The sequence below is a fragment of the Alternaria infectoria genome (genome assembly GCF_024043175.1).
Source record: "Alternaria infectoria strain BMP 0036 chromosome Unknown scaffold_13, whole genome shotgun sequence".
NCBI classification, from domain to species: domain Eukaryota; kingdom Fungi; phylum Ascomycota; class Dothideomycetes; order Pleosporales; family Pleosporaceae; genus Alternaria; species Alternaria infectoria.
Window position 1 is genome coordinate 762,089 of NW_026250702.1, and position 27,825 is coordinate 789,913.

The 27,825-nt window shown below is 54.6% G+C and overlaps 7 protein-coding genes across 7 annotated transcripts; 6 read left to right on the top strand and 1 right to left on the bottom strand.

The window, feature by feature from the left end:
- Nucleotides 1–818: 818 nt before the first annotated feature.
- Nucleotides 819–2,969, bottom strand: J4E92_007749 (uncharacterized protein; the record flags this gene model as incomplete). Its single annotated transcript, XM_051499112.1, has 1 exon — nt 819–2,969. One exon carries the CDS (start codon nt 2,967–2,969, stop codon nt 819–821), a length of 2,151 nt encoding a protein of 716 aa, XP_051350847.1.
- Nucleotides 2,970–4,143: 1,174 nt separating this feature from the next.
- On the top strand, nt 4,144–4,613 carry J4E92_007750 (uncharacterized protein; the record flags this gene model as incomplete). The annotated part of the gene is made up of 2 exons (XM_051499113.1): nt 4,144–4,152; nt 4,173–4,613. The coding sequence occupies 2 exons, from the start codon at nt 4,144–4,146 to the stop codon at nt 4,611–4,613; spliced, it is 450 nt and encodes a 149-aa protein (XP_051350848.1).
- Nucleotides 4,614–7,466: 2,853 nt separating this feature from the next.
- J4E92_007751 (uncharacterized protein) lies at nt 7,467–8,471 on the top strand (the record flags this gene model as incomplete). The annotated part of the gene is made up of 2 exons (XM_051499114.1): nt 7,467–7,473; nt 7,531–8,471. The coding sequence occupies 2 exons, from the start codon at nt 7,467–7,469 to the stop codon at nt 8,469–8,471; spliced, it is 948 nt and encodes a 315-aa protein (XP_051350849.1).
- A 4,858-nt stretch (nt 8,472–13,329) lies between these two features.
- On the top strand, nt 13,330–15,146 carry J4E92_007752 (uncharacterized protein; the record flags this gene model as incomplete). Its single annotated transcript, XM_051499115.1, has 2 exons — nt 13,330–13,682; nt 13,736–15,146. The coding sequence occupies 2 exons, from the start codon at nt 13,330–13,332 to the stop codon at nt 15,144–15,146; spliced, it is 1,764 nt and encodes a 587-aa protein (XP_051350850.1).
- Nucleotides 15,147–18,510: 3,364 nt separating this feature from the next.
- Nucleotides 18,511–19,336, top strand: J4E92_007753 (uncharacterized protein; the record flags this gene model as incomplete). The annotated part of the gene is made up of 2 exons (XM_051499116.1): nt 18,511–18,517; nt 18,633–19,336. The coding sequence occupies 2 exons, from the start codon at nt 18,511–18,513 to the stop codon at nt 19,334–19,336; spliced, it is 711 nt and encodes a 236-aa protein (XP_051350851.1).
- A 1,137-nt stretch (nt 19,337–20,473) lies between these two features.
- J4E92_007754 (uncharacterized protein) lies at nt 20,474–22,738 on the top strand (the record flags this gene model as incomplete). The annotated part of the gene is made up of 3 exons (XM_051499117.1): nt 20,474–20,482; nt 20,639–20,646; nt 21,355–22,738. 3 exons carry the CDS (start codon nt 20,474–20,476, stop codon nt 22,736–22,738), a joined length of 1,401 nt encoding a protein of 466 aa, XP_051350852.1.
- Nucleotides 22,739–24,089: 1,351 nt separating this feature from the next.
- On the top strand, nt 24,090–27,677 carry J4E92_007755 (uncharacterized protein; the record flags this gene model as incomplete). The annotated part of the gene is made up of 1 exon (XM_051499118.1): nt 24,090–27,677. One exon carries the CDS (start codon nt 24,090–24,092, stop codon nt 27,675–27,677), a length of 3,588 nt encoding a protein of 1,195 aa, XP_051350853.1.
- Between the last annotated feature and the right edge of the window lie 148 nt (nt 27,678–27,825).

Below are 27,825 nucleotides of genomic sequence, written 5' to 3' on the forward strand. Positions count from 1 at the left end.
TGGTATGTCCTCTGGGACGGCCTTCCGAAAGAGGCTGTCGCAATCCCTAGCGAGAACGAAGATCTTTATGTTTTCCATGTCGTGTAATAGACATACTGATTCGCACGCGCTTCTATTTTTAAAGCTCTGTTGAGTCACCCTCGGTGTGATTCACACTTATGACTCTTTTGTGCTACCTGTTGGCTATTACGCCACAGTCACACCAGGTGCTTGGGCCCACGTTGTATCTCACCATCGTGCGCAGTCACTTCTAGAGGTCGAGTTTCTGGTCAATACTTCCCAGACAAGCAATGGTGAGAAATGTATAATGAGGGCTGCGGCGCATTCAGAAGGGGCGTGTTACGGGATAGATGACGAGGTAAACTTGGTCGTAAGTAGTAACGTTGAGCTTGATGAGGTGGACTTTGAGAAGTTTGAGAGGGTGGAGGAGGGTAAGAGGAGGTTAATGGGATGAAGGATGCTCTGTGGGTCGATTCGAAAGCACATCGTCAAAATGAAACTGCACACCTGAATATCTATCGTATGTTGGTTCTGTGGCAGCTAACAGGCCAGTGTTGGCATCTGCCCTAATGTCGTGTCGATCTAGTACAGTAAATGAGCATACAGTTGCTCGGGCATATCGCAGTAAATGGGTATCAACAGTGATCCTCCATGCCCGCCGTCGTGAAAAGAAAGTTCGGCTATCGTCTCAACCATCGTATCCGAGTCCGCTGTATCATAACTTCTCTCGCCATAAAGGGCATATGCCATGTATCATCTTCGTACCATATGGCTCGTACCGGACAATGCCTGTCGGGTCATATGCGCCCAGTCGCTCTTCAATCGATAACAACCATCACCTTCGCCTTTTTCTTCATCGGACCTTGGCGGTCATCTTGGACAACCTTAGTGCGCTCTCGTATCTCTTCGTCAAGGTCGTCCTCTTCAGTATCGTCCTCGTCTAGGTCGACGATGTGCGTGCGCTTTCGTGAGGCTTGGCTGGCACTTGCGATGGATGAGCTTCCACTTTCGCTCGGTGCCTTCGCGCCGCTCGTACGAAGTGGCAAGGTGGGAGCCATGAAGCTGCGGAGTCCGTTGCTGCCCAGTAAATCTTGACCTGTAGACTTCGCGTCTCCTTTGGCGATACCATCTAGTTGACGGTACTTGCGGCGGAGATCTTTGACGTCGCGGTCAAGGTCGTATCTGGAGACATCGAGGCCGTTGATAGTGCGGAGGTTTAGAGCGTCAGCACGATCGTCTCCCCAGTACCATGTGGCATCAGACTCCGCTGCTATGCGATTGTCGTGTTTCCGAGCAAAGGCGCGCGCCTCCACCACAGCTTGTCGGCCGACATCAAGTCCTGGAGCGTTGTGATCATCGGACTTGAGGAAGTAGGCCATGGCATCGCGCTCATGCAGGCGACCGAGGACGCGTGAGTAAGGTATTGCCAGTTCTTTATCAGCAGGATGCAATGGGTACCAATCGGCATAGTCATTTGCGACTCGTGGGGCCTCGACGTTATGTTCAGTAACCCAGGTCTTGTTCGAACGTGACACGTCGCTTGTATAAGCTGACCCGTAGATCCATATCTCAGAGTTGTATGGTCGCCCTTCATTGTAGTCGTTGTCCGATGCCTTGTCCAAGTTGGTCCACTTCAGTCGGATGGACTTAATGCTCATGACATCCGTGCAGCCAGACTGACCGGATTGCTTGTTGGGAAGGAGTCGCACTGTGTCGCCCACGGCAAGCATCTCAGCGCCAACGTAGATGCCATGACAATATATGCTCGCGTTCGGCCACGACCCTCGGAAGCGATATTTGCCCATGAGCGAGAGCGTCGACATAAGGGCGAGGGCGTTCTTGACAGTATCATGCCACTCTTCTTGGGGAATGCGACGCAAGAGGTCTCTCCACATCATAAACGGACTCGTTTGTCGCAACAAGACGTATTTGTGTCTCTTAGAGAGCGACTTGTCCGACTCGTTTGGATTTGGGACCGGTTCGACGCGTACGCCTATGCTAGACACGTTGCGCTCCTGGGTAGCGGCGACGAGCTCGGCAACCGTGGTACCAGTAGCGGGCTCAGTGACCAGGCCTGCCGCCCATTGTGGAACGCCGAGATGCTGCTTGCGCCGCTCATCGTACAATTGAAGCTCGCCGGTGGCGTTGTCTCGCACCAATTCAACGTTGTCGGGCATGTTGCGTATGTACAAAACAATGTCTCCAATTCGGGGAACCCATTGGTCTTGTGCCTTTATATCGCCGAGGAATTTGGGGAGATGGTCCTGCTCCGCTCGCCAGTCTGGGCTCAACGGCTCCAGTATAGCTTCATCCACAGACTGGTGTCGCCGAAGCTTGTCGATCAGGTTCCTGTATACGTCGGGGGTGCCTTCGCTGTCGACATTGGTCGTGTCTAGACCCGGAGTTATCTTCTTTGGCCGACCTTTGTGCTGTGGTGCCAAACTAGGCGGTGGTGCAAGTGGAAGCGATTGAACGCTGTGGGCACTGGAAGGCCGGCTTGGCAGAGAAGCAGACGAGTTGGATGCCTTTCGCGAAGACGCCGCGCTTGAGCTTCGCACCTGGGAGCTGTTGGCTGATGTTTTCGGAAGTACGCCTGCAGTGCCACTGCATAGAGTGCATGGACAGCCTATGCTGTTGCCATTGTTGCTCATCAGATGCTCGAAGTGAGGGAAGTAGCGGTTGGGTGAGTCGAAAGCCTTCTTCCTAGGATGGCCATATAGATATTTGTCGACATGCTTTGCGTTTGATGGTCTCGGGCGCTCCCACATGGTATAACCTGCTGGCAAAGCTTCGAGGATGTAACTGACTCCCGGGCGGGCCTCGCCTCGATGCTCCATCCACGCCTGGCCGATCTTCTCTAGGTATAGAGTAGGCGGGTCTACTTGGGTGTGTATACCTGGTGGAGGGACGTGCAATGGGTCGCCATCAGAACATCCCGGGACGAGTTGCACTGTTACCCGAGGAGACATCTTGCAGGTGAGGTTTGTGAGACTGCTGGACAGCTTCAGCGAGGGCTTCGAGTACCAGTGGGTGGCGGCACAATGAAGCCAAATTTAAGACGTTGGAGAAGCTGGGAAAGAGTTTTCGAGTGAAGTGCGCGATGTGCAAACGTCACGGTAGGCGAGAGCATGATTGAGGCAGTCGCGTTTGTGACGCGTCGGTGAAGCGCGCGGTGAGGGCGAGCGCGTGAGGAAAGCGCGTTCGACAGCTAGCGTCGCTCCTCATCCATCAGACATCACATTCTTGCGATACCAGTTGAACGCCTAGCCAGGTATCTTCAGCGTGCTGAGTGTCGCCACTTGTAACTGCCACGGTGTATACACGTTGGCACGTGAAAGTCGAGTGAGGTGAAGCTCGAGCCTTGGCAGCAAAATCCCTCGGAGCCGGATCCCTGGGCCGAATGCAGGAACAGGCTCCGGATTTAGCGACACGACCCCTAATCACTCAGCAAAACAAACACCGCCCGCGAAACGAACTACCAACGTTACTACCAACAAGCTTCACTCGTGCGACATCACTCGTTGAGACTGCCTCAGGCTCTCGGAGGGTCTCTTTGTCTCTTGAACCCCAGACGTCAAGCACGCCATCATCCTGTCGCTGCATAAAAGCTCCCGCGAAGCTCTCATGATCTGCCCATGCATGGCGCACCCGTTCCCGACGCAGCACCGTGCGGCTCCACCGAGAACCAGCTCCATGAGTGATGGTCAGGAGAATGGGGTGACCCCCTAGCCTGTTGGAGTTTACTTCGATACTATAACGGTCGCTAGCGCGTGATATCGCGCAGGCCCCATACGCTCGAGGCCTGAGGAGGATCATGTCAACAAGATTCCGTCTCGTACAAGCTTTCGAGAGCTGTCATGGCTCAGGCGGGTGCGTCGCGCCTGACAGCCGTGGAGAGAGCTCCTGTTATCTTCCTCTCACCTCCCTACCCCCATTGTCTTCGTCATCGGCATCCCTACGCTCCCAGGCTATAGCGCGCGATATAGCGGCAAGCCACCCGCAGAGCGATAGCCATTGCAGTCAGGAGAACTTGGACGGTTTCTTTTGACACACAGAACACCATACACCGCGAGTCACAAGCAATATAGCCCACAACCTCCGATCCAATGAACTTCTATCGCTCCAAGCGCGCAAAGGCACACTATGAGATCGGTGACGACCGGCCAGCAAAGCGCATCTCGACGCCGGCTGGCCAGCGTCTCTCCGTAATCCTCGACGCCAAACGAGGCAAGTCGGCTTCGTCCAAGGCTGCCGAAATCAGCGTCACCACCGAAAGCACATTCTGCAACGACCCGTCACATCAGCATGTCGGACCAGTACAACACCACCGGGTCGAGAAGAAGCCTGGCTTCATCCAATCGGTCTTGACGGGCGGCAGGTTGCTCACGCCAAGGGAAAGCAGCGAGGACATGCACAATGGGAGCAATCTCAGTGTCAGCGTGTGGAGTGATCGGGATGAGGAGAAGTTTGGACACGTGCGGCAACGGAAACAGAGAGGATGTGCTGCATGGGGATGGAAGAAGCTTGCCGTGGTTGCCGCCCTGATCATTGCGCTGATCGTGGCATTGGGCGTTGGACTGGCGATGGGACTGAAGAAGGACTCGAAGAGGTAGGCCAACCTCATGCTAACATCGAGGGCATATGGGCTGACAATTACACAGTAGCACACCCGCAGCGAACACAGGCGGCTCAACGACACCAGCAGGCACCGATAGCAAGCCCGCCTCCAACTCCAACTCTCCCTCCACGACCGACGACGATCCGCCATCTGCAGTCACCACCTCCACACCCTCCGCTGTCCCCTCGAACTTCCCCGTCGGAAGCTGGTCCCTCGTTCTCTTCCTCGATACTGTTACAACAGACTGCACCTCAGACCCAGACACTTGGACATGCCCGCCGAACACAAACTACTACGATGACCAACAGAAAGCTCTTACCATTTTGAACTGGGACATCAGCGGTTCCACAGGGTCTTACAAGATATCTTCGGGCAAGCAGGACGACACATTCGACCTGACGTTCCAGAATGAAGACCTCGAGTTGCTGGACGCCGGGAAGGACACCGAGCGATACCGGTTCCAAATCACGCGGTCAAAGACGGTCAACATGACGGGAAGCCTTGGAGGGAAGAGAGGCGACTTTGAGTGCGACTACGGTGCGACAAACATGCAGGGCATCTTGTACACCAAGATGCAGCAAACATACCCCGACGACACAATCGCAGTTGGAAAGGTCCCAAACAAGGCGTGGCCATACGGTAAGCACCACTGGCAGCTCTTACCTCACGTACACCAACTAACGTGAAATAGCCGTCAAGATTGAACAGAGCGTAGCAGGTGGACAAGGAGTACCAGCTTGCACGAGCTCGTCAGGCGACGACGTCAGGCTCAAGCCTCAGATTGAGAGCACGTTATGTTCTTGTTTCTACAAGAACTTTACACCACCGCCAAAGTCATAAAAACCAATACAAGTTTCTTTGTCTATCACTGTTGTCATCTAGCGTTTCCTTGCATCATCGCTCTACATTTACTTATCGAGCCAGGCGTATCTAGCATAGCGGGTTTTACTCTACACTGAGGTAATGATAGTGGTTTTTCCTCAATCAGGTTCGAAGTGCCTTGTTGTGTCTTCTGCTAATTTGATAGCTGAATGTGTGAGCTAGAAGGATGCGACGCATGCATATACCCTCACCGGACCTCACTCTAACTTGCCAACACAATAGACGATCGCCACGTCAAAGACACCCATTGTTGCGCTGCACCGCAAAGATACCACAGTATCAGCTCTTGGTGTCTTTGTTCCTCCCGCGCAAAAACAATCGCAAACCTCCATCCGGCTGCACGCTCCCACAAACTGCCGGATGCGGTCGCGGCTTAACAAAGACAAAGCAACCACCATGGCCATACAACATACAAGAGCCGGTGACGCTAGATATCGCATTCATGCGACTGACCCTTCAGTAAAGCCATTTCACCATACCTGGCGACAGCGCACATCCTCACCCCACCAACGCAACCACCATCGCGCGCGATGTCCTTCCTCCACAACCTCTTCAGTTCGCCCGCTAAACATCCACCCACCAAGAAGCGCGATATAACAGACACGTCTACTTCGCGCTTGGGTGGGAAGGGTGAGAAGAGGAAGAGAGAAGTGTATGATCCGGAGGAATACCAGAATGCTGTTTATGCTGGTGCGGGTACGGTGGCGGTGGGCGGAGATGATGGGAATGAGATGGATGAGGATGAGCTGGATGAGGAAGTAGCGGCAGCGTGCCAACTTCAAGACGAAGCTGAATTTGAAGCTGGGATTGATGTTGAAGACGAGGTTGAAGATGGAGATGACGATGCTCGGCCGTATGCGACTCCCAAATCCGTGCGCAAACTTTCGCGCGATCTGTACAACGCGGTTGAAGCGCGTGGGACAGGTAGTAGGACTGGCAGGACAGAGCCACACGACAAAGCAGGGAAGACGCTGGCTGTAACAAGCACGCATGTAGCGATGTCGCCATCGCTGTCGATATGCACAGGCAGCGAGACTGAGGACGAAGAAAACGAAGCGATCGATGAAATAGATTGGTCCAGCAGCGACGACGACCTGCAACTATCGTTTTCTCCCACCACCTCGTCAGCCGGGCCTGTTATTACTAGTATGGGCGAGATCGAAGTAGACAGACTCAAACACACACCTGTTGGCAAACAGCCTAGACCAAGGACTGGGGCTGTTAGATCAAATACTACTACCACAGGGCCTACACCTGCCAAACCTTCACCTTCACCTCTACCCACCAAACCAAGCATCACACCATCACAACCATCACCACAACAACCACCATCCCAACACACAATGACGTACCCCCTCCCCATAACCCATCCAACCCACCCCCCAGGCTTCGAATATCCTCGGAATTGGCACGAACAGACACCCGCCGACAAATGGTCCGAGCAACCCAACCTACGCGCCCGCGAACTCCACGCTTCACCCCGCCTCATCCGCGCAGAACTACCCTCAGAGCCAGACTACGCCTTCCGCGACGCGGAGATAAGGGATGGGTTGTGGGGGCTCATGAGCGCTGTGGAGGAGTTTGCTGAGAGATATTTCGCTTCTGGCGCTGTCCGCGCACACACGATGACGGATGAGAACGAGGATATCACAGTGAAGAAAGAGTGGTTCAAAACCCTAACACCAGAGACGGCGAAACTAATCAACTGTGTGGCGAGTGGAGGGCCTAGCGGACTATGGGGGTGGCACGATCTTTTTGTCAACAAAGAGAAACTGCGTGCGTTGGTTTGTGCGATGATTGGGAATGTGTTGAGTGAGCAGGTAAGTTCTGGCTTTACGAAGTGCATGTGAGAAATGTACTGACCTCGTATCTCTACCTGTGCAGGTGTTGCAGCATGCGTTCTTTGGTGGGACGGAGGAGGGTGTTAGAGCTGTGAGCAAGGTGCAGAGGGAGATGAAGGATCAGGATGGTGAGTTTGGATGAAGTGAAGAAGATGGAGAGGATGGAGAGATTTGAACTGACATGAATAGGTTTCACCCGCAACGCCGCCTACGCATCCACCATCCTCACCCACCTCCCCACACCCACATCCCTCCCAGCAAACTTCAACGCCCACGCCAACACCATCATCGGAGCACTGTGGATACATCTCTCGCCCCTCCTCTCCCTAGTCCACCCGCCTACTTACCCCGCCTCCACACCACTCCCTATCCCCCCTCCGACACTCAAAGATATATTCAACCCCCTCCGCCACCTCGTCGTTTCCGCCGGCCTCCTCTCCCTGCACATGCACCTTGATCCGCACACAGCATACCACCACGTCCCGCTCTTCAAAGAAGATAACTATGATTCGTCGATTATGGAGTGTTGGAACGATCCCTCCATGCGCCAACAAAATATGCGGAATAAGTACGAAGACGTAGACAAGGATGAGCAGAAGCGGCGTGATGCGTTGAGTGAGACTGAGAAGAAGCGTGCGAGGGGCGATACGGGGTTGACGCAGATCCTATGTTTCAACGGGGTGACTGCGTATCGGAAAGGTGGGTGGGAGGCCGGCTCGTCTACCGCTAACAATCCCGTCTACGAAAAAGGAGAGTACAAGAATATGGGTGTGAGAATGCGTGTACTCACACAAGGCTTGGTGTATTGTCGTTGGGGACGGGCGCTCAGTTCGCAAAAGTCTGCTTCGATGGATAATGAAACCGGGAAGAAGATACATGGGGATGCGTGGAGAGAGGGTGGGTTCATGCAGTTTACGAATGTGGAGGGCGTGTTTGATTGGCTGGGCAAGGAGAGGAAGGAGAAGGCGGAAGCTAGGAAGGCTGTTCTGGAGAGGATGGCTGGGAGGGCGGACGCTGGTGCTGCTGGTGCTGCTGAGAAGACGGTGCTGCAGGCTGAAGGAGCCAAGAAGAAAGGGAAAGGGAGGAGGAAGCCGCGTACGGAGATTGAGGGCTCCGATCTGGATCGTTGAAATGAGGTAGTGTTGCATCGGTTGACAGATTTTGAAAAGCGTTGTTCTAATACTCACTCCATTACTACCGTAGAGCCATGCGTTGAAGAATGCGACATGATATCTGAAGTCAAGTTATCGCAGTATTTCGTGTCTAACTCCTTTGCGGAGATATGATTCCCATCCACATGTGTGTTTGTGGTCGACTGCGTTCGCCCTAAAGTGTCCTATCCAGTGTTGCACATTTAAGGCATACACAACGAGTAGTCAACGAGACTATGCGGTGATGATATGCTGGAGAGACGAGTTGCCGCAGTGGTTTCGAGAGATGTCCATGAAAGAGAATGAGGGTGAAAGTTGTCGGCCGCATTCCGAAGCTCCGATGGGCGGCATGTCGTCCACGAATACTGAGAAGATACCCCTATATTGAAACGAAGACATGTCCATATGACACACTCTCATTGCTATTGTGCATCGCTGCCAGGCAGTACTTCGGTCGTGATGGGTCTCTTGCGTGTATGGTTGTTCCACAGATAAGCATCTCCATTTCTCGTTGTTGACGGATCGAAGGGCAAGAGGTAATCGGGTGTTGTAATGAGCACACGTGTCTTCTGATGTCAAGAGCCGTCCGTGACCATCAGGGTGAGCGAAAGAAGTCATGTACACAGCATTACTCACGAAGCCTGACGATATCGACGATCATCCAATACAAATGATTCACTTCCAACGTGCATCCCACCGGGTAAAGCAAGCCGGACCTGCCACATTACGCCTGAACGATCGTCGAGTACAAATTCCCATAGTATACCTTTTTGGAAGGTCAGTCCCTCTGGAATGTGATTGCGGTTCCGAGGAGCATCGACTGATGAGTGCTGCATCTTTCGTCACAAAAGCCAGGGTTTGGCGGGATGACATATGCCACGCCGCACACATGCGCGACAGTGACGCGCGGGCTCGCATATCAACACACTGGATGTAGTCATCCCGAAGTGCGGGAGGAAGCTATTACTAGCATATTGCCGATCAGGTAGATAAGGTCGGCCATGCTCGATCCCATCGCCTCTAACAACATCGTTCGCGGAGCAGTTCGCCAGCGTTAGGTTCAGCTGCCTAGAGGAACGATTCATCCTGTCGAGGTTGACGTCACAAGGCTGATCGTGCGCTCGTGTTGCCCATGGATGTAGGGCCGAAGATGATGTATTTGACCGAACACAACATCACAACGTCTCAGCTGTCCAGGGCCGGAATCCTTCGATTGCATAGTCGGAGAATCTAGAATCGGTATTCCGATGTCAATCCATGCTGCACATCTGTTCACGTCAACATTTGATCTCTGGCAGTTGCCGAATGTGCTCTGCGTGTATGGTAGCGGCCCGATAACGTGACCCAAGAAAGGACCGAGCCCGCGCTAGAGGTTCTAGCGTTGAAGCTTGAAATCATGCATGGCGCTGCAGGTGGAGGTGTGGAGATGGCGGATACAACGTATTAGACAGTGCAGTGTGGGTTCGAGACATCGTGTGAGGCGCCACAAGCGATCATGTTTCGGACAATTTCATAAAAATTGCGACTACCGAGTGGGATAAGTCATTATCCGTGTTGCTTGGTGTTGCATTGTCGACAACGTGACAGCGAGAGCTGAGCCTTTAAGCGAGGTGAATTAGACTACTGACGTTAGACGATAGTAGCACGGGTTGCTATGGTCTGCGATTCGTCCCCTGGGGTAGGCGTGCCTGACGCCAAAAGCAATGACGCGCATATTGTGAACATGATGAAGGGCCGTTTCTAACCACGTAGTGTCGCAACGTTGGACACTGATGGATCCGATTCCGGGAGCGTTTGGGGCGTTTGCGTGTGCCATGCGCTGGCTTCATGCCTGCGTGCTGGAGTCGTCACAGATGTTGGTACAGAACATTCGCTTGATGTTCGGGTCAGTCTACGTCGGCGTACTTGGATACCAGAGTTACTTTTTTACCCCGCAATTGGCATGACAGTGTTCTTGTCTGGAGTTATAGCCGTTGTAGCCGTTACCCCAGAGTGTCTTCCATGGTACTGTGAACCGGCGGAAAAGGGCCATGGTGCAGTTTAGACATTGATAAGATCGGAAGATGCAATACATCTGCAAGCAGCCTAGGAGATGATGCACTGTCGTGCGCTACCGGATAGCAGACGTTGTTATACCGGGTACGTCACGGCGGCAGTTGGCGGTGAAGGCTGCTAGCCAGGATTGGGGCTGGAGTCCTGATGCGATCTTGGGGCATCGTGAATCTGACGATGCGTCGCTCGCCACACTTACTGCAAGAGTTGTACCAAGATGCGCTCGTCTCGGGTCAGGAGCGACGATTCAGCTGACGGTACCGTGCGTGGCGGAAGAACGCTGGATTGGTGGCTGGCAACGAGAGCTGAGACGAGGTGCATCTCAGGGCTGGGGCCGTATGGCGATGGATGGGCAGAGTGAGTGACGTCGCCACCCAGCCGTGTGTCTGGCTCGCAAGTCGGAAGTTGCACCGGTTGTGCCTTCCGCCAATAGCGCTTGGCGGTGGTGCTGTATACAAGCGACAGCGGGAGAGCCGCGCCCCAACGGATTCCGCCCTCGCCGAGGAGGCCAGTCAGCATAAGCATGACGAGTGCAGGCGCGTACCGTCGGTGATATTTCGAAGACGTCGTAATCCGCGGGACGACGTCTTTGGTACGTGTTTCGCTGGGGCGGTGATGAGGTGTCTGGAGTGACACAGCAAGTGGGATGAAATTGGGACTGGTGTAGGGCGGGATCCCTCATTGAGCACGACGTGGGAGAATGAGCTGCTGCAGGGTCCAATGAAACGAGCGCTCACGACGTGAAGCGAGCCGGGCGTGACGTTTGCAAGGATGGCTGGCCTTGGGTAGGGCAGACATAGTTGCGGTATGAGAAGACTCCGGTGCTCGGTGCCCGTCACGGGACAGGCTGCATGTTTCGAATATGCAACTGACGGAAGTTAGGAGTTGGAAATGAGGCTTGTGAGGCGGCCGTGGGGGTTTGGTGTGTGCTATCGTGTCGTGGTTGGTGGACGAGCACGACATTTCGGGTCGTCGGTAGCTTCAGCTATAGCAGTCAGGCAGTCAGGCAGTCGGTGATGCAGGCGGGTAAGCGACAGACTCGTTACCCCAGACAGGCAGACCATGGGGTAAAAAGCAACGCAAGACCTGCCGAGTATTGTCGCGGTGGTTAGTGATCACAGCGCTAGGTGCTAAGGTGCAGTAACTTTGAGTTTGAGAGTAGACGATACTACATGTAGAGCATCAATAGGCAAAGGCATGTAGTCGTCCCAACAGCAGAGTACGTACCGCATGTAGCGCAGGCTAAGGGCAGCGGCGGCGGTTAGTTGAGTGCGTGTGTAAGAGAGCCCAAGAGAGTCAAACAGCCGAGAGCAGTCCGGCCAAGACGATGCATTCTGCCGACCTGGCCGAGCAACATAGTGACGGTTCGAAACGACGATGTCCATCGCTGGGGATGCTCGTGAGCGGGCTGGTGTGGCTAGGCAGGCGGGTAGGGATGAAGCATGTTGGGCGCGATGCAGACCAGGACCCTTTGAGTCGCAGCGAGCAGCCAGCGGAGCAGAGCCATGTTAGTCATATTAGTGTGCGGAGCAGGTGGAATTGCAGGGCAGACTGCAAGTGATGGTGAGTGCATGGGCGTCAGCGGCGGTTCGCACGAGAGATCGTTTACAAGCTGCTAGGTAGGGTGCTGGGAGTGAAGAGCCAAGAGCTGGCCCGGAGCAGACTCGGGTATAGGATGGTTCGCGGCGAAGGCTTACGGTGGTGTTGCCTGCGCCACGGGCAGGAGCGACCGACGGTACTTTCCAGCTGGCCAGGGCGCCACGCACGATGGCTTCTAGAAGAAGTTGTTGGCGATGCTACTGCGCTGGGCCAGGGAAGCCTGCGTTGGACGGCGACGAGTGCTCGCAGACGCAGACGCAGACGCTTGGAGTCGTCTCCATGCTCCGGCTCTAGTAGGGGCGCGTACCAGAAACCATGTGGCCGTGCGCGCCTCTCTCCCAGAGTTGCCTCGGCCGGCAGTGCCGTATTTCAATCACGAAGCCGGCGCTGGCCAGGCCGAGAGCCCACGGATCATAAAGCCAGTATATGTTAACGGGCAGCCGTTGCATCGCTGCATCTGCAATCGCCCATCGCCCCGTCACTCGCATCGCATAATCCGAGATCGCCCTTCGTCAGAGTTGCATTTTTGGCAGGAGCGACGCATACAGAGCACAGTAGCGCCAGCCCGCAATTGGCCGTATCCACCCACCGTGCAGGGATCCTCGAGGTCGGCCGCTCTGCCCATACTAACCCTCGTCGTCACCGCTCCCACTTGCGCATATAATCTACCGCGCCCCGGCACGGCTATTCCACGTAAATTCACTGGCATAATACTGAGCATATCGACTATTCCAGTTACCCTCAGACACACTTGAACACCATTATTATTCGGTGTTCTCATTTTCACGACCACTGCCGACAACGCCACACACCCGCACAGTCATCTGAAACTGCGCCTAACGAGTCGCCGTTCCACTAGCATTCGTCCCCACTGCCCTCTCTACCCTTCACCTCGCCCACCGTGAAGCTGGATTCCTACGAGCACCCGCCACCTCTCTCCCACTCGCCGCGCGAATCCACCGCAGCGAGCACGCCCATCTCCACGCCTGTCGAGCAGCCCGCATCGCCGCAATTTGGGCGTGGGAACAAGGACCCGAGCGCCGGCCTCCACCACCTCTGGCACCGCAAGCCCACGGAGCTTGTGGCCCGCCGCCAGCCCGACGAGGACGTGCTATTCGAAGACGCGGGCGACTGCAGCTTCCCCCTCTTCCCTGAGGAGCCGCAAGTTCACAGCGGCTTCGCAGACATGGCCACCGCCTCGCCCATCGACATCCAGACGCCCCCGCGCTATGGCTCCAACTCACCCCAGAACCAGACGTCCAACCTGACGTCGGCCCTGCGCCAGGCCGAGGCCCAACCTGATATGGCCACCACACCGGGTCTGCTCAACCCGAACAACTTCGAGTTCAACAACGGCCGCCCGAGCATAGGCGAGCGCCACCCCTCCATCAGCATGCTCGGCTCTTCTTTCTACGGCAACAGCGGCGCCCGTCCCATCACCATGAAGGACCGTGGGCGTCGCGAGAGCACCAACATGGGTAGCTTCGCAGGTGGCATGAGCTGGGGCGGCCACTCGGTCGGGTCCTGGATCCGCGACGAGTAAGTATCCACTTATCCCCAGTTGTAACAGCCCAAATTAACATTGGCACCAGCATCATGATGGGTACCTCTCCCGCGCCCTTTGTGCAGAACTCGCCCTCCTTCCACTCGTCGTCCTACCTGCCCAAGATGGAAGCCGCCTTCATGAAGGACTTCACATGCTGCGGCCTCACCCTCGCCTCCCTGCACGACCTCCTGCAGCACTTCGAGGAGACGCACGCCAACGCACCGGCCGCCCGCCCACAGCAGCAGCAGCAGCCACAGAACGGCTTCACGGCCACATCCGGTGCCCCGACCAGCTCCATTGCACCGAGCCAGACACAGGGCGACCCGGCCTTCAACACACAGAATGGCTTCCAGTCGCGCTCCGGCTCAATAGGCGCGCCCCGCCAGCGCATCGGCTCCGTCAGCCGCTCCAACTTGTCGACTGTGCAGGACATGGACACGCTGGACGACATGGACATGGACGACATCAACTTCGACAACCTCGGCCCCATCGAGGAGCAGCAGAATATGCAGCAATTCCCCGTCCAGAACCAGTTCAACCAGAACCAGAACCAGCAGCCCCAGCTCAACGTCAACGTCAACCTCGCCAACAACATGCAAAATCACCAGGGCATGCGCACATCGACACCCACCACCCCGTCTGCCTCGCAGCAGTTCAACCTCCAGAACAACCCCACCGTCTCGTCGGTCAACACCCCCACAATGGGCACCATGCCAATGCAAAACCACAACCTGACATCGCCCGAATCCTCACACCCGGGCACCCCGGCTGAGCTCGACATGGACTTTGGCGGTTTCAACCCAATGATGGGCATGGATATGAACATGAACATGGGCATGAACTTCGCCAACGGCAACGGAAACTTTGGCATGGGCGCATTCGACAACAACGGCACAATCGACCAGCCCGGCAAGCGTCTCTTCAGCAAGCAGGGCGGCGGTCTGAACCAGGCTCAGCTGCAAGCTGCGCTCAAGAACTACCAGCTCAGCGGAAACGACCAGAGCGAGATGGCCAGGAGATTACGGGAGCAGCAGCTCATCAACGGCGCGAGCATACCCCAATTCCCCTTCCCCGAGGAGGTCAAGCCGTTCCGATGCCCAGTCATTGGCTGCGAGAAGGCGTACAAGAACCAGAACGGTCTCAAGTACCACAAGCAGCACGGCCACCAGAACCAGCAACTCAAGGAGAACGACGACGGCACCTTTTCGATTGTCGACCCTCTCACATCCATTCCCTACCCGGGAACTGTCGGCATGGAGAAGGAGAAGCCATACCGCTGCGAAGTCTGCGGCAAGCGATACAAGAACCTCAACGGTCTCAAGTACCACCGCTCCCATGCTCCCCACTGCAACCCCGAGTTGGCGATGCAGAAGCTTGGTCTTACTTCAAATCTGCAAAATCTTCAGAATGCGAATGTGGCTGGTGCTGGAATGGGCATCGACCCCTCCATGTTCTAGAACTCTACTTCTTCGGATCGCTCCCAATGCGTCTCCCAACCTTCTACTCTTCTCCCAATACCCCGATCTTCGATATCCGCGACGACGCTTGCAGCTTCGCCATAGACATTTTGTTTCTTTATCGGCTGATGTTGTTCAGCAACAACACGAAAAGTCATGACTCGTCCCGTCCCTTGTTCTTGCATCTACCTGGCGTTACATTTGGATTGGAGGTTTTGTCTACCAAACCAACCAGCCAGGCCTGATAACCTTGGATAAAGAGACTCTTTTGGCTCCGCCCACGTATTTCCGCTTTCTTGTACATCCTCTCGAGATTGTACATCTTCCTTTTGAGACCGGCGGGCGGTATACACAGCAGCGCTTGGTAACGACGAATTCGATGTGCATTACAGAGGTGTTATGAGTTGGCTATGTTTGCTTTCAAATCGTCTTGTTTTTTTCTACGCGGAATATCCCCCTGAGCTTGATAGACTTGGGTCTCTTTTCTCTCTTTTTTTTTTCGAAACGGCGTTCTCCTCTATCGCAGAGTACACAAAAAGTTATTCAAAATAGGACCTCGAGTTCCACAGGCGTTGTCATTTTCGGAGATAGTTGATAGACATGACGGCTATCCTGACAAGTACATCTTGGAGGGTCCCGTAATACCACACTCTACATACTTCACACTACTATTTGGCTCCTCCCTCAACCTCATCGTTCATTTCCGGACTATATCGTGATGACGCTCATCCAACGGACATGCGTGTCGGAGTTCAAACCTACACAATTCACCACTTGGTTCCCCCCTCAACCTCATCGTTCATCTCCGGACAATTTCGTGATGACGCTCATCCATCGGACATGCGCCCTTCCAAGCCGCGTCCAAACATCGCTAATCTGGCTACACATGACTACCGACCGGGCCCGTCGCCTGTTCGGTGTAGCGCGCCGTTTGGTTCTTACCACCAACCTGCGCTACCAACGTACCGAGGGATACGCCACCGCATTCGTACAATGGGTTCCCTTGCACACGAACAACCACGAGGTACCCTCATGCCAAGGTTACAACATCCCGCTACGTACCAGCCATCACATGCCGACGTATTGCCACTCACGCAAGGTCCTCCAGGGTCACAGCTTACCATGCCACGTGCCATGGTAGTAGTGCTGGTGTTCTGACTCGTCCGCGCGCCTCAGCCGCCAAGAAAACGCTTTGTCCCGCCACAGGCCGCAGCGCTCATCGTCGTTCTGCTGCGCGTCATGCAAGCGGACTGCTGTTTGGGGACAAGGCTGGTACGTGAGCATTGACACTCCAGGGCTGTCAGTCCGCCGCCAGCCCCTAGTTTAGGTCGAAAGGGTAGGTGCAGAGCCGCATGACCTAGCTTCGTAGGGTCTATTGGTTTTGGCCTCGACAACTCCCGCCCCGGCTTTGTTGTGTGTGTGGACGCGCACGCCGTAGTTAGCCGGGTTGTATTGTTGGATGGCCCGACTCTCAGCCAATAGACGCGTTGCCACGAGACGGTGCTCCAACGACTGGGGAAACAAACTATCGATGATGGAGCAGGGAGAAAGAACGAGAACGAACGATGTGGTATTGCATGAAATCGTTGGGAAACACCTCGGGAGGAAGAAAGGATCTGGACATTGAGCTGACATATGTACGTGTGATGATCGACGCAGAGCCGCGTTTACGTTTCCGGCGATTTGGTAGTAATCGACAGAGCAGCGAATCGTTGATCTCGTGCTGTGGGGTGCCCACGAACCCTTTTCTTCCTCCAGCGATCAGATCCTACAAAAGTTCTTCCGGAGTACAACGACGGACGCACACGAGTCTTTGCCCAATGCAGAGACATGTGCATGAGTAGGAGTGCTTCCGTGTTTAATCTCCGCGAGTACATTGAGCTATGCAGTAGTAGTAGTAGAGGCACCCGCTACATGTCTAACAAAAACACGCTCATGTGTAGACGCGGGTGTTACTGGGGCTATCAAGATTAAAGCGGGGCAGGGTGAGTTTCTATTACCCCCAGATAATTCTACTTGGGGTTAAGTAGAAGAAGTGGGCATGAAAGCACGGTGACTAGACGGATAGAACCACCCTGCTAAAATATTCTAAAATATTGAAAGGTGTTCTTAGGTTCTTCTACGCGCCGAGAAGGATTGGGACTGCATATGTATTAACAGGACTAAGGGAACTAAACTTAAGGGATGTTTAGAACGGCACATCAGTAGCGGTGTGCAAGGAAGTATGCAGATGGCAGATGCTTGGTGTGGATGGGTGGACGGATGGAAGGATGTGGAGAATATTTAGGATGACTTGTGACGCGGTTGGTATGCAAGACATTCTTTGGTTCGCAGGGAGGTGGGCGCGATGGGCATGAGTGCATCTGCATGTGCGTAAGTGTTGGTGTGGTGGTTGTCAGAATTTTGGCGAGGCGGGGCTAGCTGTAGTGTAGGCGGGACTTGTGTGGGTATAGTTGCGACGACGGCAGTTTGTTGGGTTGGTACATGTGTGCTTTGGGAGTGTGGATGAGGTAAGTTGAGAGAAGTACCATCTCATCGTTGTGTGACTGTCATCGTATATCGTACCAGATCTTGGTGATGCGTCACACGAAGAGCTTGGGGCACTTAAGAACCCGGCATGGATGGGTTCAAGCACGCAGCGCTCAGACCATCGCGCTTTCCTCATCAACTTCTCACTCTTGTCGCGCATCCTTCACATCACTCCCGTGTACGTTTAACATCAGTCGTTCGACCCCATCGAGTGCTTAGTGATAGAAACAAAGCACCTTGGCGCTTATACACAGCGATGTAAGCTGCCGTGCTGTGCCACACAGTCGACTTGGTACTTTACCGAGATAATATTGCAAGGGATGTCTCGAGATGCACACTGTAGCCGCGGCTGAGCCGGATATCTTGCCCATCACATGCCAGATCGCAACAACGTTACCCGGTAGCTGGTGTTATTACTTCAACTACTGCAAACGGCTATCACGATCACCATATCCATCTATTAAGTGTTGTCTTCCCTACACCATTGTCATCCCGCTTGATCAATCTTCTCGATCGTGATACCGCGCAATGTCTGCACCCGGCCCTGAAGAACCGTCTTTTCATCCTGTTGCGCGTGCGCCGGCGCCTTGGAAACTCACGGCGGAGGTGTATATGCTGTTTCATGTGTTGAAGGGGTTGCCTGGGGGTGTGCATGGAGGGCTTGAGGGGAAGGAGGGTGGGTGGGATGATGAGGCGATGGGGAGGTTTGAGGGGGGGTTGGGGACGGTGTGTATTGTTAGGTATAGGGATACGCCTGTTGGTATGTGAGATGTCTTTTCTATGCATGAACGGAGATGAGACAGAAAGGAAGGGTGAAGGATCATGGATGGAAGGGATGGTGGGTATTGTGGATGTCAAACGCGACTTCTATTGAGGTGTAGAAAAGAGTGGGATGAATACACTAGAAGAGAACACGAGATGACAACAATTCTAGTAATTCCTCTGACCTCATCACAGGCCCCTACGACGAACTCCTCCTCGTCCCCGGAAACTTCACCGTCCCACAACCAACAACCACCCCGTCCGGCCAGCCACACATCAAAATCCCCAAGAAAGCCCAACGCATATCACGCATCTACGTCTCCCAACGCACAACAACCTACAACGGGCGCCTAAATTGGAACATTCCCAAACAGCTCGCCCGCTTCTCTTTCTCCGCACCGCCTACTGCCCCCGGCGCCTCACCCCCATCCACTCTCACTGTGCAAGTCTTCCCGCCTGGCACCAAAGAAGGAGATGGCGGCGCACCCTTCTTTGCCTGTACTCTCAAACCCTGGCAATGGGTTCCGCCAATGCCGTTGAACACGAAATACCTTCCACTTAGCATGGCCGCCGCGCAACCGCCCCTCCCATCTGCGCCGGGCCACGAAAAAGCGGTCGAAGAGGTACAAGAAGGACTACAGGTAGACGACTACGACACAGACATTAAGAAGATGGACGCGGTGCTAGTAGGAACACAGAAGTGGCGGGCGTTTGATATTGCAGCGGTCACGCCGAGGGCGCGGGGGTGCTGGGTTGAGGTGCATGAGAAGAAGGAGAGTGAGGTTGTGGAACAGAGTGAGGAGAATTGGTGGCCGAAGGGACTGGGGGCGTGGAGTGTGGGGGCTTGGATGGAGGATGTGGATTGGAAGTTGGGGGAGGTGGTGGAGTGGACGGTGTAGGTATACGATGACGTATGCGGAAAGAGCGGACGTCACATCTGCCGACCGACTTTTTTCTGTTTATCCAGCACGGTAGGCGCTGGAATGCGGTGCGTTTTACTATGTCTTCTCATCTCGTATAGTGAGGGTTGAGGAACTGCAACGCCCTTGGCTACGTGGACTGTCTTCTCATCTCGGGTACTGAGAGTGTGGAGCGAACGCTGATGGTTTCCAATCGAAGCGTGTGGAAGTGAAAGGCGCGCCTGCTGTGCGTTTGTTTACACTGCCTAAGTGCAGCTGCCTTGAAAGCGCGCACGAGCGCAAACCACGTGGGATTAGATTGGACCCTTCATTGTCACTTTACTGTCACTTTGCTCTCAGTCTAGCAATATCTCGTACAGGAACCGCACGCATATTCAACTTCAATCACACTATCTTCACTCGCGTGTATTGCTCTTTTCACATTCAGTTAGCCTCTACCTCCGCAAAAAAGCACAAATTGCATGCCCTTCAAACGCATGTTGATATTGGTGAGTGTGCGCCAAGTGAACCCTCAATCTGCAATCTCAACTAACATGGATACAGTCAGTCATACTGATAGCGATACTCTTCATCATGATGCGCTCTTTCTTACCGTATGACGTCCGCTGGACAGCCAAGCTACTCCGCCGCGATATACGCAACCTCCGGGCGAAGTACACTACACGATCGAAGCACCAAGGCGGTCCTGTAGACGTTGCGAGAAGCAGCTCGGCGCACCAACAGGCTTGTACCAAGAACGTATCACAACTGCCGCAAGGTATTCCGTGCAGCAAACTGTCATCACAGCATGTCGGCCAAGACAGCGTATACTCCAAACCGCCCCAAGATAGTCCCAGGACTCCCCAAATCAGCAGAGAGAACTGTCCTGGTACACTCTACGACCTCTTAGAAAGCAGACTTAGGGCTACATATGCTTCTCGCGACCGCGACATGTCGCACGAAGAACGATGGAGATTCCGCGGTAGTTGGCTAGTGCTCCACAGAGCCATCCAAGGATGTCGCTCGGACAAGAGCGATGATGCCTCCAGCGTCGGCACGGATGAAGCCAGCGACCATACAATGCTTCTGGATATGCTGAACCACAGCACTCGATCACCTACACCCAAGGTCAGCAAGATGCCAGATGTACCATATACCCGGCACGAGAGCGAACATGACCGCTATGATTCCATGTTTGGCGATGCTCCTACACCCACACTCACACCGTCTCCCGCGCAGCTATGGCTTTCCATTCTTGAAGCCACCGACGACACCCAGAAGATTGCGCCAATGGCTGAACAGCTCCTGGGGTACATTTCGCAAGAGAAGAAAGCTTTCGACATCATCGAGCAGGTCGGAAACCCCCACAAGAAGTTTTCCAATGCCGATGACGCTCAACTCCGACTTCAACTCCGAGAATTACTATGTCCGGAGACAAAGTCGTCCAGACCATCATGCTGACTTCACCGCCAATGTCCAGCAGAGTCTTGGTTCTCGGCGTCTAGGGCGAATCATGCACCGGGTCGGAATAGAGGTGTGCTGAAAACCCTTCGTCGGCAGCGGGCGATACCGCATTGCGAGTGGTTGCCGAAGCGGCAGAGTGGGTCTATTGGTCATGGCTCGTTACCCCTCCTGTGGCATCCAACCTACTTATACCGCTCGGGGAGCTCGACTATGCAACACCAAACCGCTCGGGGAACCACAATCTGCGATTCAAATTCGGCGCGCATCATCGATTGGGAGGTACTTCAGGGCTGCGAGGACGCTTTTCGGGGACTGTGCAGGAGCTTGCGACATCTTTCACGCCTTTGACATCAACTTACAGCGCAATAACGCGCATCGTCATACATATTAGACGAAACCTCCCCCCAAACCAACTCGACCCTTCGTATGAGCAGCGAACCAAAAGGCAGCACGCCAGGATCACTTAGCCCACACAACAACTTGACCAGAGTCAATACTTATCCTCACGCCGAATTTACAATCCCGCCATCGGACACACTGTCACCATGCCCAAGTGCCCAAACTCACAACGCCGATGCCCCGGCATCGGCCAACTTCAAGGAGAATCGCCCAAGCAACACTGCAACTGGAGATGAAAAAGCTCACCGACCTCTTGATGAGGAATCTCGATCAACGTCTATTGCCAATGACGAAGTAACCTATCCGGAAGGTGGCCTAGGTGCCTGGTCTGTCGTTCTAGGGTCCTTCCTTGGACTCATCGCATCCTTGGGTATGATGAACACAGTCGGTATCTACCATGCCTACATTGCCGAGCACTACCTTGCAGACTACACCGAGTCGACCATCTCGTGGATCTTCAGCATGTACGTCTTCCTGTCGTTCTTCTGCGGACTCCAGATTGGACCCATATTCGATGCGCACGGCCCGAAGCTATTGGTGCTGGCAGGTAGCATCCTGCTGTGCTTGTCAAACTTCCTGCTCGGGATTTGCACACTGTACTGGCACTTCTTCCTCGTCTTCGGCGTACTTGGGGGTCTCGGTACATCGTTGATCTTCACGCCTGCGTTCGCCGCAGTCAGCCACTTCTTCCTGCAAAAGCGAGGCAACGCAACGGGTATCGCCGCAGCTGGAGGCTCGCTGGGTGGTGTCATATTCCCGTTGGCGTTGGAGAAGCTGCTACCCAGGGTTGGATTCCCATGGGCAACTCGCATCATCGGCTTCATCACGCTCTTCTGCTGTATTGGTGCCTGCTTCCTCATCCGCTCCCGCCTACCACCTAAAGCTGGACAATCAGTATGGCCTGATTTCCGGATCTTCCGGCACAAGAGCTACTTCCTGCTCACGGTCGGCATCTTCATGATGGAGTGGGCACTCTTCATCCCGATCACGTACCTCACCACCTTTGCGGTCAGTACCGGCGCATTCAGCCCGTCGTTCTCGTACCAACTCATCGCAATCTTCAACGCGGGAAGTTGTCTCGGTCGCTGGGTCCCAGGCTTCCTAGCCGATAAGCTCGGGCGCTTCAACAGCATGATTGCTGCACTCGCCATTTGCTCAGCTACATCGCTAGTCTTCTGGCTGCCCGCATCGCTACTCACCCCCACCTCCGCGGCCGAAGCTACGGCTATCAAAGCACTCTCCATTGTCTACGCGGTCTTGTTTGGTTTCGCATCTGGCTCCAACATCTCATTGACGCCAGTCTGCGTCGGCCAGCTTTGCGATACGAATGTCTACGGCAGGTACTACGCTACCTGTTACACCGTGGTCAGCTTCAGCACGCTTACGGGTATTCCTATTGCGGGTGCTATCATCCAGGCCACTGGTGGACACTACTGGGGAGTGGTCATCTGGACCGCAGCTTGCTACATCGTGGCGTCACTTTGCTTTGTGTGGAGTCGCGCACTCCAAGTTGGCTGGAAGTTGGGTGTGAAGTTCTGAGGATTGGTGTTGGCGGCCACGTGGGGTTGTGGGGAGGCTGAACGTGCAAGGACTTGCCAGCGTACTCGTCGTTGCCGTTGGACTGCGATTCGATCGCTGTAACAGGAGGATGATGCAATACGAGGGGGACACAAATTGGAAAAAGAAGGCGGGAATTGCTTTTGCGCACTTGCGTACTCGACTGTGGACGGCGGTTTCACGTCCCCTTACACTCTTTACTTGATTTTAGGACGATCTTCGCGGGCATAGTACACGAAGAATAAACACTCTTTCTTGCGCATGATCTTAGCAAACCGGCTCCCATTTTGAGTTTCAACGTGATACCAAGCTTGCGGATGATCTCCCGCTATTCGGAGCAGCCACCGCAGCTGGAATGAATCCCTTGCCTGGAAATTCCCATGCATCACCGCGGCTAGAATTCGACTTTTCGTCCAATCTCCACTCAATAAACGCCTGCACACTCGACAACATTGTTGCGGAAACATTGTACCCGTAGCATTGGCGCCGTCTGCTTGGCCAAGGACGGCGGCGCGCAATAGCGAGGCGATGGAGGCCACTTTACCCCTGAGCCAATCCAGCTACAAACACGTGGGTCGGCTAGCGAAACGCCGCAAGCAGCACCGGGCGCACCTCCCTCCGAACATCGAGCGCGAAAGTATCGCGTCCTCCGTCGCCATTGACTTTGCTTGTTGTTCCGCCTCGCGTCCATCGCCGTCACGACGCATTGGCTTGCAGCGTCCAGCAGCAAGATCTGCACCGCGCCATTGCCCCTCTATAGTTAGTAGCGTCTCCGTCATTCGCGGACCGTCGCGAGCAAGCCAAGCGAAAAGACAACTGTACAACGCCTCTGGGATTCCTTCTGAGATGATTGACAGTAAGCGCTGCGGCGATCGTCCCAGGCGTACCGTTCCGCGAGAATGCGAGTCGTACATCTGCCGTCGACCGAATCCAGGCATCTAGCTACCCGTTTCGGGACTACAGAGAGGCGCGATTAGGTTTGTAGCACGACAAGGCACCCGTTATTGGTAATTGAACCATGGCTCCTAGCGGTAAGCAAGGCGAAATGGCACGACAACCGCGACGAGAATGACTTGATTCGTGGGCGCGCCACGATTTCAGCTCCTCCAATTTGGCAAAAAGAAGGGGAAAGGTGGGGAGCGTACTTGTCAAGCTCCTGTCGCTCTTGTAGCTTTCTTCTGCGGTGGGTACGCGGATGCTTTTCTTTACCCTGCATATTTTCTTTTGTCGCTATCCTGAACCCTGATTGTCTGCTTTATCAGGCCTGGATGTCAGGTTCGCGAGTATGAAATCTAAGTCTTGCGGTTGCCTTAGTAGCAGATACTCAAGCGACATGGAGCCCCCAATTCCCCGCAATATCGACCTTGATCTGGATCGGGACACAACGAGACCGACGGCGTTGAAACGAAAGGGTTCAACACTGCAAACTTCGGTGGAGGTTATGAGATGCAAGTTCGGGAAGCCAGCGGGATCACCGGAGGGTGCTGGCGAGTTCAAGCCATCGAAAGATTGGACACCGATATACTATGCTGTCTACCACCAACGAGAGGCAGCGCTTTCACATTTCCTCCGCGCTGGCGCAATACCAAATGATGTCGCTGGCTTGGGACTCCCACCGTTATGCATCGCCATCGCCAACGGCTACGCGAGTCTCGCGAGAATACTGTTAGATGCTGGTGCCGATGCCGATGCTGCGATCAAGACCAGCGGCGAAACCGCGCTCCACATAGCCGTCAAGAATGGCCGCAGCGATCTCATCGAACTTTTGATCCCATACGGACCCAACCTCGAGACGAAGACGAACGACACCGGCGAGACACCCCTCCACTACGCAGCGTCAAAGTCCGGATCATTAGCCACAGTCATGACTTTACTCAAACATGGCGCCAGCTACGAAGCGCTCAACGGTCTCAGTCAGACGCCAGCCGAAGCTGCTCTACACGCCAACAACATCCAGGGCGCCGTGGCAATTATCAACGCGGCACATGGCAAGCGCAACAAGCTGGAGAAGGAGAGGGAGATGCTGCTGAAGCACGTGAAGAAGACACAGGGCCGTTTCTCCGTAGGCAATGACCTCATCGCGGATATCTTCGCCGCAGCTTGCGATTCAGAGTCCAACGTCCTTGTGGAGGCCATCAAGAGAGATGACGCGAGCTTGGTGGAGATGTTTCTAGAGAAAGGCTCGGATCCGGATCGCGAGACCGCCAACGGCCTTCGTCCCATCTTCGTCGCATTGGAATGTGCCGGTGCGCCGGTAATAAGTGCACTACTGAAGCGCAACCCGGATCTCACCATCCGCGACAGAAAGGGCCTTACTGTACTCCAGGCCACCTTCGAGAGCCCACTAGCCCAAGAGAAGGAGACCATGTCTATCATTCTGGGTGCTCTGCTTGAGCAGGGCGCTGACGCAACAGTGACATACCCGGACGGCAAGACACTGCTTCATCATGCCGTATCTCCTCGTTTCAGCCATCCTAAAATCGCGCTTCAGCTCATTGACGCTGGCGCTGAGGTCAATGCGAGGGACCAAGACGGCGACACGCCTCTCCATCTCGCAACGCACAGTAGAGTCTGCACAGAGCTGTTGCTAAGACAAAGAGCAAACGCAGATCTTACTAATGCTGAAGAGCTTACGCCTTTGCTCAATGCTACAACGAACAGTACAAAAGACCAGGAGCCAGATCTGGAGTCGCTCATCAAGGCATCTGACCTCCGCAAGACCAACATGAACGGACAAACAGCGCTGCATCTTGCCGCATCCAATGGATTGGAGAGGACAGTACAGTCGTTACTACGAGCTCGCGCGAATACAGCCATCGGCGACAAGGTCAAGAACACGCCGCTTCTTCTCGCCGTAAAGCATCACCAATGGTCCATCGTACCACTGCTCACGATACCACCGAGCATCAACTCCTGGGATGAAGACGGCATGAGTCCTCTCCATCTCATTGCTTGCACCGTACCCAAAGCGCCGGCGACATGGAACGACATCGCCGCCATTGTTGGCCCCTTCTGCGAACGCGGCGTCAGCCGGACTACACGCGAGCGATCAGGTGCTACACCGCTCATCCTTGCCATCAAGACACTGCCGGAGGACGGCTTACCCGTGATCGAGGCCTTGCTAGCACAGAAGGCGGACCGCAAAGCGAGTCGGAACTGCGTCAACCACGAAGATCACAAGAAGCAAGATGCGCTGTTCTACGCGGTGACGACAGGCAAGCCTATCTTCGTGGATGCGCTGCTCAAGCACGGTGCCACATTCGACTTTGAAGACTGGGTGCCTGCTAAGAGCAAGTTGCAGCTTTCGGTGGAGGCCGATAAGCGAATTCTAAAGCTTTTTGCGCAGTACGAGTGGATGAAGCGCGCAGGGTTACTGCGAAGACGGCCTAGCAATCCTGTTGCGGAAGTCTCGTCTTTCTCCACGACGTTGCCTGTCAAGGACCTTGAGCAGATGGTCGCGATGGGTTTGGATGTGAATGCTTTACCGCGATCAGCTCTGGGCGTCTCTTTGATATGCGCGGTCCTTCGCCACATTACTCTTCAACCGCCAATGCCCGCGGAGTACGTCTTGAGCATACTCAATGTGGTTCTTGATGGAGGTGCGAACCCGAATGCGGGCATTCCTCGAAGCTCAATGCGTTCGTCGTCGCCACGGTCTGCGGTAGAGTCAACGCAGACCTCTGTTCTGACGCAGCATCCGCTCACATTCTTGCTTGAAGAGTGCCCGGAAGTCGCATTGGATGTCCTGATGCTGCTGGTAGTGAAGGGTGCGCAGCTTACTATCGCATCTCCGTTTTCCAACGGTCGCTTGCCACTTCACTCGGCGGTTGTGGCGCATCGCTTTGATGTGGTGCAAGAGTTCCTGCTGCACGGGGCGGATGTGAACAGTCTCGATAACAAGGGACGAACACCACTCTTCATGGCCGCTGAAGGTGGGGATTGGGAGATCTTGAACTTGTTGCTTCGGAGCGGCGCCCGCATGGACACGCTCGATGTAGAGAACAACACACCCTTGCACGCCGCAGCTGTCGGTGGCAATGACAAGATTGCCTCCTCCCTCCTCCTTGAAGGCGCCAAAGCAAATTTAAAGAACGTGGCAGGCCTAACACCCATGGCATGTGTAGGCGACAACTATTCCGAGGAAGGTCGGAGCCTAATCGTAGCCATGCTCAAAGAAGCCGAAGAGAAGGAGCAAAAAGACGAACAAAACCAACGGAACCGCATCGAAGCAACAGCCGCGCACGAAGCCAAGGTCCAGCAGCTGAAGGATGACGAAGCGACAGCAAAGCTCCAACGAGAGCAAGACGCGCTCCTCCGCATCCAGAAAGCCAACGAAGAAGCCGCAGCCCAACGTCTCCCCCAGCAACAACACCAACAGTCCCTCCCCGCCCCAATGCCCACATCCCCACCACAACCCACAACGCGCAAACCGTCCTTCCTATCCCGAAAAACCTCCCTCTTCTTCAACAAGTCCAAAGCTGCGACCCCACAACTCCCTTCAGATACCCTCCCCAAACCAAAACAAGCATCCCTCCTCCGCCTCCGCATCAACACACCACCCACCAAGTCCCATCCTCACCCAAACTCCCACCTCGAACCCCCCGTCATACCCAACCGCGCCATTCCCTCCCCCCACATCCTCGCCAGCCCCGACTTCTTCAGCACAGAATTCAACAACATGATGGACCCAACACGGCCTGTTATCGCGTTGCCGGCGGCGATACAGCGGCGCACGACTGCGGCGAGAGTGGATAGTGGGTTGAGTGAGAAGCGGGGAAGTAGGAGTAGTAGTGGTGTGACGGGGATTTTGGATTTGGAGATTGTGAATGAGAAGCTAAGTAGTCCGAAGGTGGTTCAGAGGGAGAGTGGGGGGGAGTTGGCGGATTGGTTGGCGTTGACGAGGTTGATGGATAGGTTGTGAGAGGTTGACGTTCTCTTTTCTTGAGATTTTCACGACTTCTCTTTTTGTTTATACCAGATCTTTCTTCTTTTTGCTTCTTCGATATTTCATAGCTTTCACGTTGGCGATGTCCTTGCGGCATATCTTGGAGTGCGCTTTCCTTTGTAGT